The 17,359-nt window shown below is 37.5% G+C and overlaps 3 protein-coding genes across 7 annotated transcripts in view; all 3 read left to right on the top strand.

Annotated features, from left to right (window-relative positions):
- The first annotated feature begins 861 nt into the window (after positions 1 to 861).
- Positions 862 to 1,668, top strand: LOC131531024 (cytochrome b-c1 complex subunit 10-like). Its single transcript, XM_058761577.1, has 2 exons — positions 862 to 1,026; positions 1,204 to 1,668. Exons 1-2 carry the CDS (start codon positions 968 to 970, stop codon positions 1,322 to 1,324), a joined length of 180 nt encoding a protein of 59 aa, XP_058617560.1. The 5' UTR covers positions 862 to 967; the 3' UTR covers positions 1,325 to 1,668.
- Positions 1,669 to 2,147: 479 nt separating this feature from the next.
- Positions 2,148 to 9,128, top strand: mbd3b (methyl-CpG binding domain protein 3b). Of its 5 annotated transcripts, none has more exons than XM_058761573.1 (9): positions 2,148 to 2,165; positions 4,017 to 4,069; positions 4,340 to 4,408; positions 5,335 to 5,494; positions 6,346 to 6,483; positions 6,569 to 6,659; positions 7,688 to 7,865; positions 7,952 to 8,104; positions 8,200 to 9,128. In XM_058761573.1, exons 1-8 carry the CDS (start codon positions 2,163 to 2,165, stop codon positions 8,097 to 8,099), a joined length of 840 nt encoding a protein of 279 aa, XP_058617556.1. In that variant the 5' UTR covers positions 2,148 to 2,162; the 3' UTR covers positions 8,100 to 8,104; positions 8,200 to 9,128. The 5 variants fall into 5 exon arrangements, with proteins under 5 accessions (XP_058617556.1, XP_058617558.1, XP_058617559.1 ...); XM_058761572.1 differs by lacking the exon at positions 2,148 to 2,165 and adding an exon at positions 2,954 to 2,986; XM_058761575.1 differs by lacking the exons at positions 2,148 to 2,165; positions 4,017 to 4,069 and adding an exon at positions 2,333 to 2,494.
- Positions 9,129 to 9,412: 284 nt separating this feature from the next.
- Positions 9,413 to 17,359, top strand: part of si:dkey-110c1.10 (unconventional myosin-Vb) — a 21,624-nt gene continuing 13,677 nt past the window's right edge. Inside the window, exons 1-19 of the mRNA XM_058760161.1 lie at positions 9,413 to 9,504; positions 11,103 to 11,213; positions 11,361 to 11,529; positions 11,801 to 11,945; positions 12,166 to 12,322; positions 12,395 to 12,538; positions 12,631 to 12,712; positions 12,801 to 12,908; positions 12,993 to 13,105; positions 13,248 to 13,516; positions 13,597 to 13,678; positions 14,503 to 14,643; positions 14,729 to 14,854; positions 14,934 to 15,017; positions 15,107 to 15,238; positions 15,378 to 15,475; positions 15,554 to 15,640; positions 15,712 to 16,032; positions 16,171 to 16,327. Coding sequence (XP_058616144.1) covers positions 9,478 to 9,504; positions 11,103 to 11,213; positions 11,361 to 11,529; positions 11,801 to 11,945; positions 12,166 to 12,322; positions 12,395 to 12,538; positions 12,631 to 12,712; positions 12,801 to 12,908; positions 12,993 to 13,105; positions 13,248 to 13,516; positions 13,597 to 13,678; positions 14,503 to 14,643; positions 14,729 to 14,854; positions 14,934 to 15,017; positions 15,107 to 15,238; positions 15,378 to 15,475; positions 15,554 to 15,640; positions 15,712 to 16,032; positions 16,171 to 16,327 — 2,553 coding nt within the window. The 5' untranslated portion in view covers positions 9,413 to 9,477. The remainder of the gene's footprint in view (positions 9,505 to 11,102; positions 11,214 to 11,360; positions 11,530 to 11,800; positions 11,946 to 12,165; positions 12,323 to 12,394; positions 12,539 to 12,630; positions 12,713 to 12,800; positions 12,909 to 12,992; positions 13,106 to 13,247; positions 13,517 to 13,596; positions 13,679 to 14,502; positions 14,644 to 14,728; positions 14,855 to 14,933; positions 15,018 to 15,106; positions 15,239 to 15,377; positions 15,476 to 15,553; positions 15,641 to 15,711; positions 16,033 to 16,170; positions 16,328 to 17,359) is intronic.

Here is a 17,359-nt window from a genome sequence, read left to right as displayed (position 1 = left end):
TAAGAAAATTAATAAGAATGTACTCCCCATGCACCCCTCAGATCATCCAGCACCTGCAGTGACCTTTACACACAGGAAGTAGTCCAAATAGAACTCCCCCTTTTCTTAAAGAGGCGACATCCATTGTTGTAACACCACAGACTTTCTTAAATATAACAAAATATGTATTTTTAAAAACAATTTAATAAAATTGTACATGTTAAATAAAATCTATATTCACAATATAACCACTTAATTTGTGTTAAAAATGTTATATTGTTGCAGTTATGTTCTATGATACCTCTCTGAGGTATGGCGGGAACATGCATATTTTGTTACAAATGCAATCTCTCAAACTCAATTAAATATGTATTTTTAAAAATGTCACTATTAACAGTGCACAAATTGTGTTTACCCTACAGAATACAAACATGCAGACATTTTATGATTTATTGGTATTTAAAGTTGATTTAAACTGTTGTAAAGTAGAGGGACACCACTTTCCACCACAAATGAAGAATGACCCACATATCTGCATTAGAACAGTAGGAGCATGTGTATAAATAGAAGAAAAAAATAAATAACTGAATTTAATAAAATTAGTGAAAATTAAAAGGGCTAGGGTAAAAAGCTAGGGCTTAAATAATAATAATAATAACAACAACAACATTTTGTTGCACTTCTCTCTCTCTCTCTCTCACCATCTTAATGGCTTTTTCTTGTGATAAATATCCCCCGTGCATTTAATACATTTCATTAAAGACAATTAATTATAAATTCACCAGTATTTTATGCCATTTTCATCGCAAAGCCTTATTTTAAAACGTTGTCTATGTTATTCACACTCTACACAGATTTGTTTTATGCAAATACAGTCTCCACAGTTCCAGAATTTTCTATCAGGCTAATAACGGGCAGCCCGGGGTCCTGAAACAGCCATTTGAACTTGTTTACCTTCTGAAACGAACAGAGAGAGAAAGTTAGGGATATGATGCAAAAAATAATAAAGCGTTTCGGACCCAAATATGTCTCCATTGCCAGAACGTGGTAAGTTCATCCTTAATTTAATAAACACTTAAAGAGGATGTTAACTTAAAAGTCCAGCAGTATATCATCTGACATTCAGCATGTGTTTCCACTATTATAATTCTAGAATAGCATGCTATTAATTATTAATAATAATTTTTGACATAATATTGTTTTTTTTTTCTTCTTGAAATTCAGGGTTCCCACGCTGGTCGGATGGGGTACAGTTGGTGGCCTGGCTGTTGTCTATTTTACAGACTGGCGGCTGATTCTGGATTATGTTCCCTACATTAGAGGCAAATTCAAGAAGGACGACTAGTTGTCCAGCTCCTATGGATCTATGGAAATCGGTTGCTGTGCATTTTTACAGGGAACAATTATAGCTGATGCTTTAACTAGCCAGTAGACGGCGCTGGTGGTGCGACATTCAGCCATAAACACCGAGGAGGATTTTCTGTCACTTTAAGACTTTATTTATGTGTTGGATAATACCTTATAATGTCCTAATGGGTTCGACGGGATGATTATGTGTAAATCAGACTAGCATGTCTTGCTAACAAGTTGTTGTCTGTACACTTAGCTTGAGTTTGCACAATGAGCATAAACTTTACCTGCAAGTGTTATATTGCGTTACTTTTGTGAATAAATGGTAATGTTCCCCTGCGTGTGTCATAACATTTATTAAGGATAGTGGATTATAATTAATGCGACAGTTTTTACATATTCATTGTAACGTTAACGTTACTTCTTAATAAATTGTAATGTGCACTAGCTTTCAGGTTGATGGAAATCAGCGCCTCTTTGAGGAGGCATCTTGCTTTATTATACATACAAAATGTTTCCATGGTAACCATGGTTTCCGCCAAAATGCCCCTCACAAAAAAAAAAAAAAAGACTTTCTCCCAGAATCCTCAAAAGAAAAAACCATGCACAAAATCCCACAGGATTTTCGTATGGGATTTCCTGCAGGACTTTTAAAATCCTCGCGCAGGAAACCTACTGTACAACTTCTTAAACAGGAACCTAGAGGACAAGTAGTGTACTTAAAATAACTAAAAAAATAAAAAGTAATAATAAGATGATAAAATCTTACATGGTTTTTGAAGAACAACCGAAATTACGGTTCTACAGTAACTGAATCGATAACTGTTGTTACCATGGTAATTTTTTTTTTTGTACGGCAACAAACAAAGCCTAAAACTTATAAGTAAAATGACCTGTATAAAATGAAAATAAATTTTCTTCGATTAAATAACGCGACAAATCTTTGCTACATGAAACAAAACAGCGCATTGTATTGTCATCATGTGGTTTATGGTTACCCGACTACCGCGGGGCTTTGTCTCGTTAAATCAACCCTAATCGGGCATAATGTCTTTCATTTGTCTCATTGAAGGGGGAGGGGAGTGAAAGTATAGAGGAAGAGAGGGGGATTTAACATTCACAAAAAAGGCGACACCAACAGAGAATGCGCGATGGAGAAAAACGAGTAAGTATAACCGATTTAATATCGCAAACGTATTAAATCGCGACCCGCATCTGCATTTATAGCCATGCTGGTTTACGAGCAAAGCGATCGCTTTTGTTGATTTGACTCGACCGGTCTGCGCTTTGCCGGGGCTAACGTTACTAGTTTGCGCAGTGCTTTCAATCGGCGATGGTTTTAAAGAAAGAAAACGCGCATAGCGTGTGATAAACTAATTAATGTAAAAGAGTAACACAGCGGCCTGCACGGCTACATGCATGATCCGATAAAATGAAGTATTTGGAAGCGTGTTTTGTCTTAACGTGAAAAAAGCTAAATGTTTTGCTAAATAAACAGTTTATTTAACGTCGCGCTGGACCAGGTGCAGCATCTGTTTGCGTTCAGCGATTGTCATTTTAGCGCGCGGTGTTCATAAGATACGTAGTTTTTACCAACCGTAGTCTTTCATTCAGTTTCTCGATGAAAAGATGTGTGCCTATGTCTCCGGTTTTAGTGGTAATGCATTTGTTTACATTCATAGTTGATCGAGGTTACGCTAAATATGATATTGTGGTAACACAACAAAGAGATGCCGGAATTGCAGCATTGTCTGCAACGAAAATACGCATACATTTATTATACCACGAGTGCCACTACAGGGTTATGGCATCTGTTTGATGCATGAGGCATAAGTCTAGCCTATTTTCCAAGCGGAGGAATCCTATATTTGGCAGAAGAGCCCAAAGTGATGAGGCTACGATACGGCGGAACGTTTTGCAAAGTGACAAAGCAACATTATTGAAAATAGACACTGCTACATGAGGTCTTTTGTAGTTATTATTTAGTAAAATATTAGACAGTAAGCATGTCAGATATGGAGTGAAAAGTGGGAGTGCTGGGATTGAGGAGGGAAAGCCATGTGTGTTATGTTAGGTACTGAGTACAGAGGGGGGATTGTCATGTAAAAGTAGGCCCAGCTGTGGAGAGGATTTTGTGTGCCTTATTTCAGAAGGGGGTGGGGGTGCATGTCAATTGAGTATGTGAATCGAATCCAAATTAAATTGGCACTTTTTTTTTTTTTTTTTTCTAATGATTTGGCTAGACTGGTTTAGCATTACAAAAAGTTATTTTACTGGTTTGTCAAAGACTTTGAGTCAAAGTGCACTAGATTTCAGCTGAGAGAGAGAGAGAGAGAGAGAATTAAAGTGCACTAAATGTATGTAAATGAATACATATACAGAAAAAGACCTTTGTCTGCAGTGGTAACCATAGCAACAGCTGATTTTTTTTCTTCTTCTTTGAAACAAGCTGTTCAAAAGACCATTTGAGAAGTGAGTCAGGCATCCTATCTGTCTGTTGGCAGATTCGTACAAATACTGACTGTTGAAAGAAGTTTTATTGATTCTTCAGTTAATTTGAGAAACTTTGTTTGTTTGCATTGTCGGTCTGAATACAGCTTAATTCATTTCAAACTGGTTTGAAGAAATGTGTGAAATTTGCATTGTTTCTTTTATGATTCACCAACCTAACAGAATTGTTTCCGCAGAACCATTCAAAAGAACCAGTTAAAACAAAATGGTTCGTTTGGATCTCTATTCAGTGGGTAAATTTAACAAATTGTCTCATTTTGTGAATGTCAGTGTGTCTAGTAATGCATTTGTTTACATTCACAGTTGACCGAGTTTTTATGCAAAATGTTTACTTTTTACACCATTTGTGGCACTCGAAGAACCAAAAATGATTTGTTCCATTTTTCTATTCCATTGGTATTATCAGAACAAATTATGTCTCATGGTCTGAATAAACCTATTTTCCGAGGATTCCCAGTCAACAACATGTCTTAAATAGGCATGACTGTTCTTTTTTTAGCAGAGGTGAGGAAGAAGAGGAAGAACAGAGGCGAGAGAGGGGGGAGGCAGGTCGTTTGTATAGTTTGTGGTATCGTATTACTTAATCAATTAAAAAACCATCTTTGTTGTTACATGTTTGCACGCCTTGACAAGCTTGAAGAGCCATCGACTAAAACCAAAAACGTTTGTTCAGAGTTGTGCATGAACTTGAAGCAAGCACGAAATCTTCATCACGCAGAGTATTCAGTGAACTCATCTTTGCATCACACCTGTGTCAACTAACTTTTAACAGAGGATCGTGATTTAAAGGACTGGGTTTGTTTCAGATGCAGAAGCGCAGCTGCTTAGTGCAGAACATCAGCTGAGATCTAGACAAACAGTATTACTGTTATCCCAAACTATGTGAGACAAATGTAAACATTTGGCAGAGAAGATTGACAAGGACAGCTTACAGAGCTTGTTAGGGCACTTAAAAGGACGTCATCTAGTGCAAGTGTTTGAAAACCCTAGACAGAGTACAGTATTGTATTCATTCATGTGTTTAAAAGTGAGAATAGATCAAGAATAGTTGTTTTTTTTTTTTTTTTTTGCTGTGCACATACTACTCTTAGAGCAAATATGCAATATTGAATTAAATATACCCAAGTTTTAGTTATATTATATATTAAATAAACAGGTATTTGCATTCAAAATTCATATCAATTCATGTGTGTTTTAAGCACTAAAATGACATTTTGAATGTGATTTTAATGCCATCATAATTGTCAGTGTTAAGAGGCACTAGCATTCTAGTCCTCACAGTATTCATGGTCTAATAACATTGTCATTTTGTCATCACAGACTTGGGATTTATCCAAATTCTTTCCAAGTTAGGCATTGCATGTCATTGTTTGCGTATATTGTGTGTTAATATCCGTGTGCAACTGTCACCATAACCCATTCTCTTTCCAAATGTGCATCCATACGTGTTCATCAAATCTCTGAGATGTGTCCTATTTTGCTCCCCCTTGCCAGCCCCACTGGGAAGAAGTTCCGGAGCAAGCCTCAATTGGCCCGTTACCTTGGCAACTCCATGGATCTCAGCTCCTTTGATTTCCGCACAGGCAAGATGCTCATGAGCAAACTGAACAAGAACAGACAGAGACCCCGATATGACAACAATAGCCAGACTAAGGTGAGAGGACTGCAGAGGCTGAATAAATTGTCATTTGATAAATGTTATTTGAACAAATATTTTCATATCCCGAAAAACCTATTCATCATCCTAGATTTATAACTGCAGAGTGATTCATTACGAAGAAATGCATGGCATTTAAAACAGGAATAGTTCACCCAAAAATGAAACTTTGCCAAAAATGTATTCGCCCTCAGGCCATCCGAGATGTAGATGAGTTTGTTTCTTCGTCAGAACAGATTTGGAGAAATTTAGCATCTCACCACTTGCTCACCTCATCATAATAACAAATCCATCCTTAAGATGTTGTTCCAGTCTTCTATCTATAACATTGCTTTCTCCATTCAAAAAGTCATCTCGTCTGAATCAGGAGAGAAATATGCACCGTTTATAAAACAGTCCAAAACAGTTCTAAACAAATATGTTGATGTAAGAAGACAACAGGGGATGGGCTTTTTCACTGGAGGAAGAGTTATGAATTATGGACTCAAGTTAAAATGTCTTAATGATGGATATGTTTCTCAAAAACACGCAACTTTTCAGTTCACAAGTGTGGATTGCTTGTGATGCTTTTACCAGCAGTTTGTCATTCTGACGGCACCCATTCAAAATGCAGAGGGTCCATTGGTGAGAAAGTGATTTAGTGCTAAATGCTTAAAATGTACATGCGAGTACATGACAAGCAAATATTTTTTTTTTTGGGTGAACTATTTCTTTAAGGCTATTTCAAACCAGTTTTACTGCTCAAGCTGGTCTACCTGCAACAACATCCAATAAAAGACCAGCAATTCCCGTCAAAAACCTTTTTTTTTTTTTTGTCACGGTAATAAAGTGTGTTACATCTTTAACAGGGCAAACCCGACCTGAATACATCCCTCCCGGTACGACAGACGGCCTCCATCTTCAAACAACCTGTCACAAAAGTCACCAACCACCCCAGCAATAAGGTTAAAACAGACCCACAGAAGGCCATTGACCAGCCCAGACAGGTAACACTCATCTAATCTAGGTTTTATTTATCAATATTTATAGTTTGTCATAGTGGCACAATGCTAATATACTTTTAATCTACAGCTTTTTTGGGAGAAGAAGTTGAGTGGCCTCAATGCCTTTGACATAGCAGAGGAGTTGGTGAAAACAATGGACCTCCCCAAAGGCTTACAAGGTATGTCTGGGCGAGATGAGGAACTTAATCTAAGTGTGTTTATTTTAATCAAGAATAAATGAAAGTCAATATTCAAGTACTTTGTGAAATCTGAAGAAAACGAGATAAGCAAACAAAAAGTAATCAAAAGTAAGCCAGAGTACATAAACAACAGCAGACAAGGATATTTAAACTCAGGAATTAGTTGACTAACATGAAACAGGTGGACACACTCAATTCAACTGTTGACAATTTCAAAATAAAAGACAATGTGGTAATGTCAAAATAAAAGTGCAGCACTAAACACACTCACACACAAAAAAAAATGTACAGGTGCAGAGAGCTTTACAAAGAGTTTAAATTTGCTTTATATTTTATTTGACAATTTTATTTTAAAAACGTTATTTTTATATACAAAATTATTAAGAATGAATGATTAATTAATATAATTAGATAAGAATAAAGGAATTTAAATACATTTTTATTTTATTGAAAAAAAAAAAAAATACACTACCTTTCAAAAATTTGGGGTCGGTAAGATTTTTATTGTGTTTTGGAAAGAAGTCTGTTGTGCTCACCAAGGCTACATTTATTTGATCAAAACTACAGTAAAAACAGCAATATTGTGAAATGTTTAAAATAACTGTTTTCTGTTTGAATAATTGAGTAATTTATTCCTGTGATGCAAAGCTGAAATTTCAGCAACCATTACTGCAGTGTCACATGATCCTTCAGAAATCACTTTTAATAAGCTCAAGAAGATCTTATTATTATTATTATTATTATTTCTTATTATCAGTATTGAAAACAGATGAAAACCATGATTTTTCAGGATTCTTGAATGAATAGAAAGTTCAAAAGAAGACTATTTATTTGAAAAAGAAATCTTTACTAACCTTTAATGTTAATGCCAATGTCAATTTAACCTGTCCTTGCTGAACAATTTATTATTTATTATTTGTAGCATCATAATATGATATCTCAAATATGTTAAAAAAAGATTAAATGAAAGGATGCTAATAAAATGATAATATTTGACGTCACTAAAGGAGTGGGCCCTGGCTGCACAGATAAGACCCTGTTGTCAGCTATTGCCAGTGCTCTTCACACCAGTGGGGCTCCCATCACGGGCCAGCTGTCCGCCGCTGTGGAGAAGAACCCCGGCGTGTGGCTCAACACGGCTCAGCCTCTCTGCAAGGCCTTCATCGTCACAGACGAGGATATCAGGTACTTTAGTCCTCTGAATGATGCACTGTATCACTGTGGGGAAATTCATGTAAGTACAATGATACAGGTGAATTTTATGCTCGCAGGAAGCAAGAGGAGCTGGTGTACAGCGTGCGAAAGCGACTGGAGGAGGCTTTGATGGCCGACATGTTGGCTCACGTGGAGGAGACGACTAGTGAGGGCGACGCACTCAAACAGGAGGGGAATTGCAATGATGATAAACAGGAAGTATAGCAAAGGTAAGCAAACAGTTGGAGAAAAACGACAGCATTTCTGCCATTGTTTCCTAAAGGAAATAGTCACCAAAAAACCTCTCTTTTTTTTTTTTTCACAGGGCATTCAAATGTGTCTGAATTCCCAACCCAACCAGACTCTTGTTGATCAACACACCACGTTACCGTGATCTCCCAGCTTCGCTGAATATCCATCCATGTACGCCCCTCAGTTGGGATCTCTCTGAGACTGTTGGCTCGATTTTCAGGCATTTTTCTGTTTTATTATCATGTTTTTTTTTTTATTTTTCAAACATTTTTCTAAAAGAACAAAATGTTAGAAAAGTTCAGCAGTTGAACTGCCTTTCTGCATTAAATGTTTTTTGGGAGGAGGTATTTGGATTTGATATGGAGATGACAATCAAGTCAAAAATACAGTCCTCTAGTTCTAGTGGGTGCTATACTTTGTCACAGCTGACCTAAACTGATAAGTTGATTATTCTCTGTGACTAAAAATGTTTAAAGCTCTGTCAAAAAGAGAAAGGTACATGTTGGTGCAAAAAAATGGACCTTCTCTCTTATTTTCACATTATTTTACCCTCTTTGTTAATCAAACTAAGGTGCAAATCAGTGTTATGCTGTCTAAATTCAGTTTCAATGTGTTATTCTCAATGCCAAATGTTTTACTGGGGAGGCATTGATAAACATATTAACAGTTAAAAGCCATAGTGTGCAGGTATGGCTTTGGTTTACTTCAAATGTTACGTTTTCAACTCATCTGGTGCTTGTTATAACTGCCTGTTTTTTTTCTTTATAAGCTATTCATACTTGACACTGAATAACATTTCCACAGTCTGAACCTGAAATTCAAATGTGAATGGTGATTCATAAAATGTGACGCGTGATTCATATAAAGTGATGTGTAAACATCCTCCTGTGATAAGCAACTTAATTAAACGTGTTACGGGGCGAAAACTATGTTTTTTAAAAATGTTTTGTTCATAGCCCACAGCAGCACACATTTCTCAAAATAAAATGTTCTTGTGTTGAATATCAAGGCTTTTTCTTTCTTCAATGATCCTACAGATGTTGTACTTGACAGAATATATTTATTTATGTTTCGTTAGTGCTATCATTTATATGTGCCATCCATTTGTTTGCACTACTTTACTTTAAGCTGCTTAGAGAGTTTATGGTTCAGATCCAGAGCTGTTTTAAATGTCCCTCTCTTAGCTGGAGGATTAACTGTTAACTTACCATTACGGTTATGATGCCTGAATCTCTAACAGACCAAAGGGCACGGGGCCAGTCACTCACTCGGAGACACAAATTAAAGAGAACGGCTGTATTGTAGTGAGGTCTTGTTGAGCTGTCAAAGCAGAAATTAACTTTCTGGCCAGATGGCAACCACAGAACTCTACACAAAAGTAAGTGCACTTAACTTTTAGTATATATTTTTTGTAATTCCACTGGATGTCATGATAGATAGATAGTTTGATTTTGTTTAGTGTTATAGAGATGATAGGTAGATAGATAGATTTTGTTTAGTGTTATAGAGATGATAGGTAGATAGTTTGATTTTGTTTAGTGTTATAGAGATGATAGGTAGATAGATGGATAGTTTGATTTTGTTTAGTGTTATAGAGATGATAGGTAGATAGATAGATTTTGTTTAGTGTTATAGAGATGATAGGTAGATAGATGGATAGTTTGATTTTGTTTAGTGTTATAGAGATGATAGGTAGATAGTTCGATTTTGTTTAGTGTTATAGATAGATAGATAGACAGATAGATAGTTTGATTTTGTTTAGTGTTATAGATAGATAGATAGTTTGATTTTGTTTAGTGTTATAGATAGATAAATAGTTTGATAGATAGATAGATAGATAGATAGATAGATAGTTTGATTTTGTTTAGTGTTATAGATAGATAGATAGATAGATAGTTTGATTTTGTTTAGTGTTATAGATAGATAGATAGATAGTTTGATTTTGTTTAGTATTATAGAGATGATAGGTAGATAGTTCGATTTTGTTTAGTGTTATAGATAGATAGACAGATAGATAGTTTGATTTTGTCTAGTGTTATAGATAGATAGATAGTTTGATTTTGTTTAGTGTTATAGAGATGATAGTTTGATTTTGTTTAGTGTTATAGAGATGATAGGTAGATAGTTCGATTTTGTTTAGTGTTATAGATAGATAGACAGATAGATGGCTTGATTTTGTTTAGTGTTTAGATAGATAGATAGTTTGATTTTGTTTAGTGTTAGAGATGATGGATAGGTAGATAGTTCGATTTTGTTTAGTGTTATAGATAGATAGTTTGATTTTGTTTAGATAGATAGATAGTTTGATTTTGTTTAGTGTTATAGATAGATAGTTCAATTTTGTTTAGTGATATAGATAGATATATAGTTTGGTTTTGTTTAGTGTTATATATAGATAGATAGATGGATAGATAGAGTTTGATTTTGTTTAGTGTTGTGCTCCTGCATCTGAATTATTTTCACTGTCAGAGGAGACCGGCTGGTGTTAATGTTTAATGGTGCAGTGAGTGTATTTATGCTGATGGAGGAGAAAGAGTGTCACTGGGGTGGGACAGGCAATCACTCAGGCACATGAGCCGGTTGTGTAACATACAAAATATTGAATCAATTTCCTTGGTATCCATATCTTGAGACATAATCATTATCAAGTCTGTAGAATGCAATGTCCAGTCTTGCTCCTATAAGGCCACCTTCATGCACAGTTTTTCTCCAACACACCTGCAATGGACTTTCTAGCAGTCCTGAAGGTCTCGAATAGCTAGTTTAAGTGCAGGAAGCAGATGTACCAATTCATTCCTGAGCTGTTTTTGAAATCCAGTTGAATGATGTGCCAGTACACTCGACATTTGAGAGTTTGGGTAATATTAATTCAAAATGCCGCATGAGATCAGGATCAAATACAAAAAACTTTGGACTTGCCACGTACTGCTGATTATGATCGGTATGAATATAGTTACTGTTTCTGTTGTCTCTCAGGGGGCATGTGTGTGGGTGCCAGACCCAGAAGCTGTGTGGGTGTCTGCCCAACTGCTTCAAGACTACCGTCCTGGAGACCAGCACATACGAATCCAACTCACTGATGGCAGAGTACGACACTTACATATGATTCTGATTTGAAACCATGAGCCTTTAAGAAAGAACCTGAGCCTTTAAGAAAGAACCTGTCACACCTGACAAATTGCCTCTTATATAGTTACAAACCATTTACATGCTATTTTATTATTTTTAAACAAGGAGATGGAGTATTCAGTGTTGCCTCCAGTGGGTCTTCCTCCTCTTGGTAACCCTGATATTTTGGAGGGAGAGAATGACCTCACAGCTCTAACCTTCCTCCATGAGCCAGCAGTACTTCACAACTTGCGTGTGCGCTTTCTCGACTACAGTAGCATTTACACTTACTGCGGTGAGTTAAATTCAATGGAAAACAGTAGCAAGTTTTTACAGCCATTGGCCAATGACCTCTATTTTACTGGGTTTAAAGTTCAAAGCACAAAAATTCAAATAACATCACTCATTGTTATATTGGCTACTGTAAAGAACGTTTACCAAGCACTGGGTTTATTGAAATGTAAATTATGCACAGAAAATTATGGCATATTTTTAAAGTAGATTAATATCACTTTTAATTTCAGAGATACATTAACCTCATTTAGACAACTTTTCATATTTAATAGGGATTGTGTTGGTGGCGTTAAATCCATATGAACAGTTGCCCATTTATGGAGAGGAAGTGATCGACGCTTACAGCGGCCAGGACATGGCTGATATGGAGCCACACATTTTTTCTGTGGCTGAAGAGGCATACCGAACTATGATCAGGTCAAGAACATGCAAATAACAAGATACAAAATAGTACCATGTTTTCGGACATTTGAACCATGGTAATATCATGGTATTCTGTGAATTACCTTGGAGAACCATTTAAATAATATTTAAATATCAAAGTATTCGCTATTATGATAGTACACAGTAGAGAAATTCATTCTGAATCTGTATTAAATTACTTTAACTAAAACATATGGGTTTATTATTATAACAGAGAGGAGAAAAACCAATCCATCATAATCAGTGGAGAATCAGGCTCAGGTAAAACTGTATCTGCTAAGTTCACCATGCGGTACTTTGCTGTCGTGGGTGGTGCGGCCCAGCAGACCAGTGTGGAGGAGAAAGTGCTGGCATCAAATCCCATCATGGAGGTACTGAAACTTGATTTCTGACCTTTTTGTTAAAGTAGGAGGAGGCTGTTTGTAACATTTGAATCCTTGCAGGCAATTGGTAATGCAAAAACAACCAGAAACGACAACAGCAGTCGTTTTGGAAAGTATATTGAGATAGGATTTGGACATAAAGGGGATATAATTGGGGCAAACATGAGGACCTACTTGTTGGAGAAATCAAGAGTTGTTTTTCAGGTGCTTGCTCAATCATATAGTTTTCATATTATCTCATGATTCAATGACCAAGTTCTGTTATTGAGATGAATTTTGTTTCATAACACAAACAGGCAGCTCGAGAGAGAAACTACCACATCTTCTACCAGCTTTGTGCTTCCAGGGATTTGCCAGAGCTGAGGACACACAAACTTGGTAAAGCTTAAACCTGTGTCCTGAAAACACGTTTATTTGTGTTGGACATTTTTGTTCAGTTACACAATGTGTTACTGCATCTCGCTAGATTCTGCAGAGAACTTTCATTACACCAACCAAGGACAAGATGTGCACATTTCTGGCACAGATGATGTGGTTGAGCTAGAGCGGACAAGAAATGCCTTTACTATTCTTGGTAAGCTAAAAAACATCCATATATTCCTCCAAAACAAAACAACATAACACACTTTTTGCAAAACTTGTGGTTCACCCCACGCAGGAGTGCAACCTGACCAGCAGATGGAGATATTTCGTATACTGGCAGCTATTCTTCATCTGGGGAATATCAACATACAAGCCAGCGGTCGTGGTGGGGACCGCAGCTACATTGATGTACAAGCACCATTTCCTATAATTTTGCACATTTCTGAGTTAGATTTGATGTCTGTATAGATGAAGAACAGGAGCAGTGCTAATTTGTTGACAAGTAGCATGTGCTAATACGGACATAATTTCTTATTCATCATACTGGCAGGCCAACGACCGTTCCTTGGCCATCTTTGCCAAACTTTTAGGGGTGGAAGGTGCTCAGATGGCCCAATGGCTATGCCACAGGCGATTGGCAGTGGGTGGGGAAATGCTTGTGAAGCCCATGACAGGTCAGCAGGCTAATGAAGCAAGGGATGCTCTGGCTAAGCATGTGTATGAGCAACTGTTCACTTGGACAGTGCAGAGGCTCAACTCATCCTTAAGAGCGCACCGGGAACAGCCCAAATCTTTCATAGGAGTTCTTGATATCTATGGGTAAGAGTTATATTGTATGTAACAAAAGAAAAATGAACATGCAGGATTGTTTGGTCAATCTTTTCTTTGATCATTTATAGGTTTGAGACTTTTGACAGGAATAGTTTTGAGCAATTCTGTATTAACTACGCAAACGAGAAACTCCAACAGCAGTTCAACAGGGTAAGTTTCCAAATATAGGGACTTGGTGTACATAGGCATCTAACATCTTCTGTCTGAGTGACTTAGTCCTTGAAAGGTTGCTCCACCCTAGTAAGGTGACCATACGTCCTCGTTTTCCTGGACATGTCCTGGTTGGTATTTCTAAATTGCCTAAAATGGCTGGTGTTTCCTATTGACATTCCAATTCCTTCTCGAACACTGTAAAGGGTGGATTATTGTACAATGCCTGCACGCTATTGGCCAAACTACTTTTTAGCCATTAGGTGTGTTCGACTTGAAGCGATTAGAGAGCAGATGGCTCCTTATGCTTTCGAATCACTCTTGCGGTTCTTTCATTTCATACACCGATCGGTCTGTGCAGTGCTGCTTTAAGTTGAACACGCCTATTATCTCCAGCAAATATGAAAACAATAGGAAAACAAAGCCAGAACCTGGACATTTTTGGCAATTTGGAAATCCTTGCCAGGACATTTCTGGGAAAAAGAGGATTATGGTCACTCTACACCAGGCATCCTCAAATCTGGCCCACTCCTGCAGCGTTTAGCTCTAACCCTAATCAAACACACCTGAGCATGCTGAGCATGCTAAGTCTTCAAGATCATTAGAAAATCCCAGGTAGGTGAGTTTGATCAGGGTTGGAGCTAAACTCTGCAGCAGATTGGCCCTCCAGGGAAAGATTTGAGGAACCCTGCCCTACACCCTAGTGTACATTGTACAAGTGCCTGAGCTTTTCAGAACCTGACTTATCATTAGCTGACTTGTTGACCCAACTTTGATTATTCTGTTGTTTTAAGTATTTGGTATATGCTTTTTGTCCTCATCAGCACGTGTTTCAGCTGGAGCAGGAGGAGTATCTGCGAGAGGAACTTCCCTGGAACCGTATTGAGTTCAGTGATAACCAGCCATGCATTGCGCTCATCGAAGGCCAGCTGGGCCTACTTGATCTTCTGGATGAAGAGTGCAGAGTGAGGAGTCTACACATTGTAATCCATGCTGTTGTTCCTCTTATCATGTCATAAAGGTGTACAACCCAATATCGCTCTGTTCTAGATGCCTAAAGGCTCAGATGAGAACTGGGCTCGGAAGCTTTATGACCAGCACCTGAACCAAAACCCTCACTTTCGTAAACCACGAATGTCCAACTCTGCCTTCATCATTGTGCATTTTGCTGATATGGTCAGAAAACATCAATTCACCAATTGATGGCACCGAACCTTTCAATGTTTGTGATATTATTGCTTGCTTTTTGAATTAGGTCCAGTACGAGTGTGACGGCTTTTTAGACAAGAACCGAGACACTGTATTTGAGGAGCCCATCAATATACTGAGAGCTAGTCAGGTATTGTTTGAATAGTTCAAGTCTTGGCTGTTGAAAAATGTAGCTTTGTACTCACTCTGCCTCCTCACGACTGTTTGTACCCTTCACAGTCAGAACTAGTTGCTGAGTTGTTTCAGAAAGAGTCAGCAGGTGGATCCCTCCCTAACTCCTCTCTTGCAAACGGGAGCATACGTTCAGGGAAGAGATCTCACCGAGAGCACAAATTAACTGTGGGCTATCAGGTGAGCTGCTTCTCCGGGTTCCTGTCTAAAGAAAACTCTTGATTAACCAGTCATGCTCAAGTCCATCTAAAGGTTTTCTTTGACTCTTAAGGTCTTAGATTTCCACCTTTTCTTACATATTCTGTCTTTGGGTGTCTAGTTTCGTCAATCCCTGCAACTTTTGATGGACACCTTGAACAGCACCACACCGCATTATGTCCGCTGCATAAAGTCCAATGACCTCAAAAAGGCATTTCTGTAAGAGAATAAATAAAATGTCCTCTGTGTTCATGTCTATTTGAGTTTGAGTAACCTTTTCTCGTCTCTCTATATCAGATTTGATCCCAAGCGAGCAGTGCAGCAATTGAGAGCATGTGGGGTCTTGGAGACCATCCGAATCAGTGCCGCAGGCTACCCCTCCAGGCAAGTACTCTTCTATAGGTCTCTCAATTCAGTTCCTCCTTCCTTCCCTGACTATCTCATCTGTACTCCAGGTGGACATATGAGGAATTCTACACTCGTTATCAGGTGCTACTACGTGGTTCTGTTTCTAAAGATGATATGCGCCGTTCCTGCCAGAGTGCCTTTCCAGATCTCATCCCTGATCCAGAGCAGTACTGCTTTGGCAAGACCAAGGTCTTCTTCCGGGCCGGACAGGTTGCAGTACTGGAGAAGCTGAGAGGGGATCGGATGCATGTGGCAGGAGTTTTGATCCAAAGCTGGGTGAGAGGATGGCTGCAGCGTAGGCGTTATCAGCGGCTCCGGTGGGCCATCTTCATCCTGCAGCGGTACATCAGAGGAACCTTGGCCCGAAGGTGGGTTAGAGTGTTACCCAGAGAGCACTCTATGCACTGTAGGCTTTTAAGGTCCTATTCTGGTTGAGTAGTTTTTTCTAATGGGTGTTTTTGTGACTATAATTTGAAGTCCGTGCTTCAATGTTATCTAACCATTAGGTTGGCGTGGAGCCTCCGTTACACACGTGCAGCTTTAATCATCCAGAAAACATACCGCATGCTGGCTGTGCGACAGCTTTATCTCACCATCAGAGAGGCCACCATCAAAATCCAGGCCTTCATCAGAGGCACTCAGGCTCGTCGGATTTATAGACAGGTAAGAGCTGATAAAATGTAAAAACTGTAACTTGAATGCAATGTAAGTCGCTTTGGATAAAAGCGTCTGCTAAATGCATAAATGTAAATGTAAAATGTAAAGTGCTTCATGTGTGTCTGGGTATAGTTACAAAAATACAAATAAAGTTACAGGTGCATTTCCCAGAACGTTTGACCGTCAGTGTTGGGTGTAATTAGTTACTGTAATTTAATTACTTTTCCCTTGATAAAGTAAAGTAAGGGATTACTCTTATTTTTTCTGTAATTTAATTACAGTTACTTCTTATGTAATTGAACTTAATAGCCTACTGTGTATAGACTAGAACATTTATACACAATACAAACATAAAAATTGGATGCTTTTTATGTTCTCACTTTAAATACTTTGGTGAGTTAATAAGAATATTGGAAAGACTTTAGTGTCCAGTTTTCACTATTAACTAGTTGGTTAGCATGAATGTTACTGGGATATTGGCTGTTTATTATTACTTAAAAAAACACATATTAATGTCTTATTCTAAATCCTCAATGCCTACCCAATTTGTAAACTTAACAACTTTACTAAGTATTAATAAGCAGTAATTAGGAGTATATTGAGGCACAAATCATAGTTAATAGTTAGTTAATAGTAAGAACTGGACTCTAAAGTGTGACCAGAATAATTCATGTAGGTATCTATTATTTACTTGAAACTGTTCTTATAAATTCTTTCATGTCTATCCTTGTATCATTAACTTGTCGAGGTTGATATAGGATTTAGAAAGTAATAAGTAATTAAATACTTTTTGGAGAGAGTAATTTGTACAGTAATCTAATTACACTGTTGAAGATGTAATTAGTAACTAGTAATTAATGACTTTTTTAGGGTAACTTACCCAACACTGTTGACCGTACACCTAAATCCTGAAAAAATAGCCAAAGATTTATTTGATTCTAGTCTTATGGTTTACTTTATAATCTTAAAGGCCTATTCATACCAAGGACGATAACTATAAAGATAATGATAGAGATATAACTCTAAAAATCGTTCTCG

The sequence above is a fragment of the Onychostoma macrolepis genome, chromosome 22 (assembly GCF_012432095.1).
Source record: "Onychostoma macrolepis isolate SWU-2019 chromosome 22, ASM1243209v1, whole genome shotgun sequence".
NCBI classification, from domain to species: Eukaryota; Metazoa; Chordata; class Actinopteri; order Cypriniformes; family Cyprinidae; genus Onychostoma; species Onychostoma macrolepis.
This window is presented reverse-complemented; position numbering and strand designations above follow the sequence as displayed.

Coding starts and splice junctions, on each gene's coding strand:
- LOC131531024 (XM_058761577.1), top strand. CDS start 968: ATGATGCAAAAAATAATAAAGCGTTTCGGACCCAAATATGTCTCCATT. Junction 1,027..1,203: donor GTCTCCATTGCCAGAACGTG/GTAAGTTCATCC, acceptor CTTGAAATTCAG/GGTTCCCACGCTGGTCGGAT.
- mbd3b (XM_058761572.1), top strand. Junction 4,070..4,339: donor TTCGTTTGGATCTCTATTCA/GTGGGTAAATTT, acceptor TTCTTTTTTTAG/CAGAGGTGAGGAAGAAGAGG. Junction 5,495..6,345: donor ACAACAATAGCCAGACTAAG/GTGAGAGGACTG, acceptor CATCTTTAACAG/GGCAAACCCGACCTGAATAC.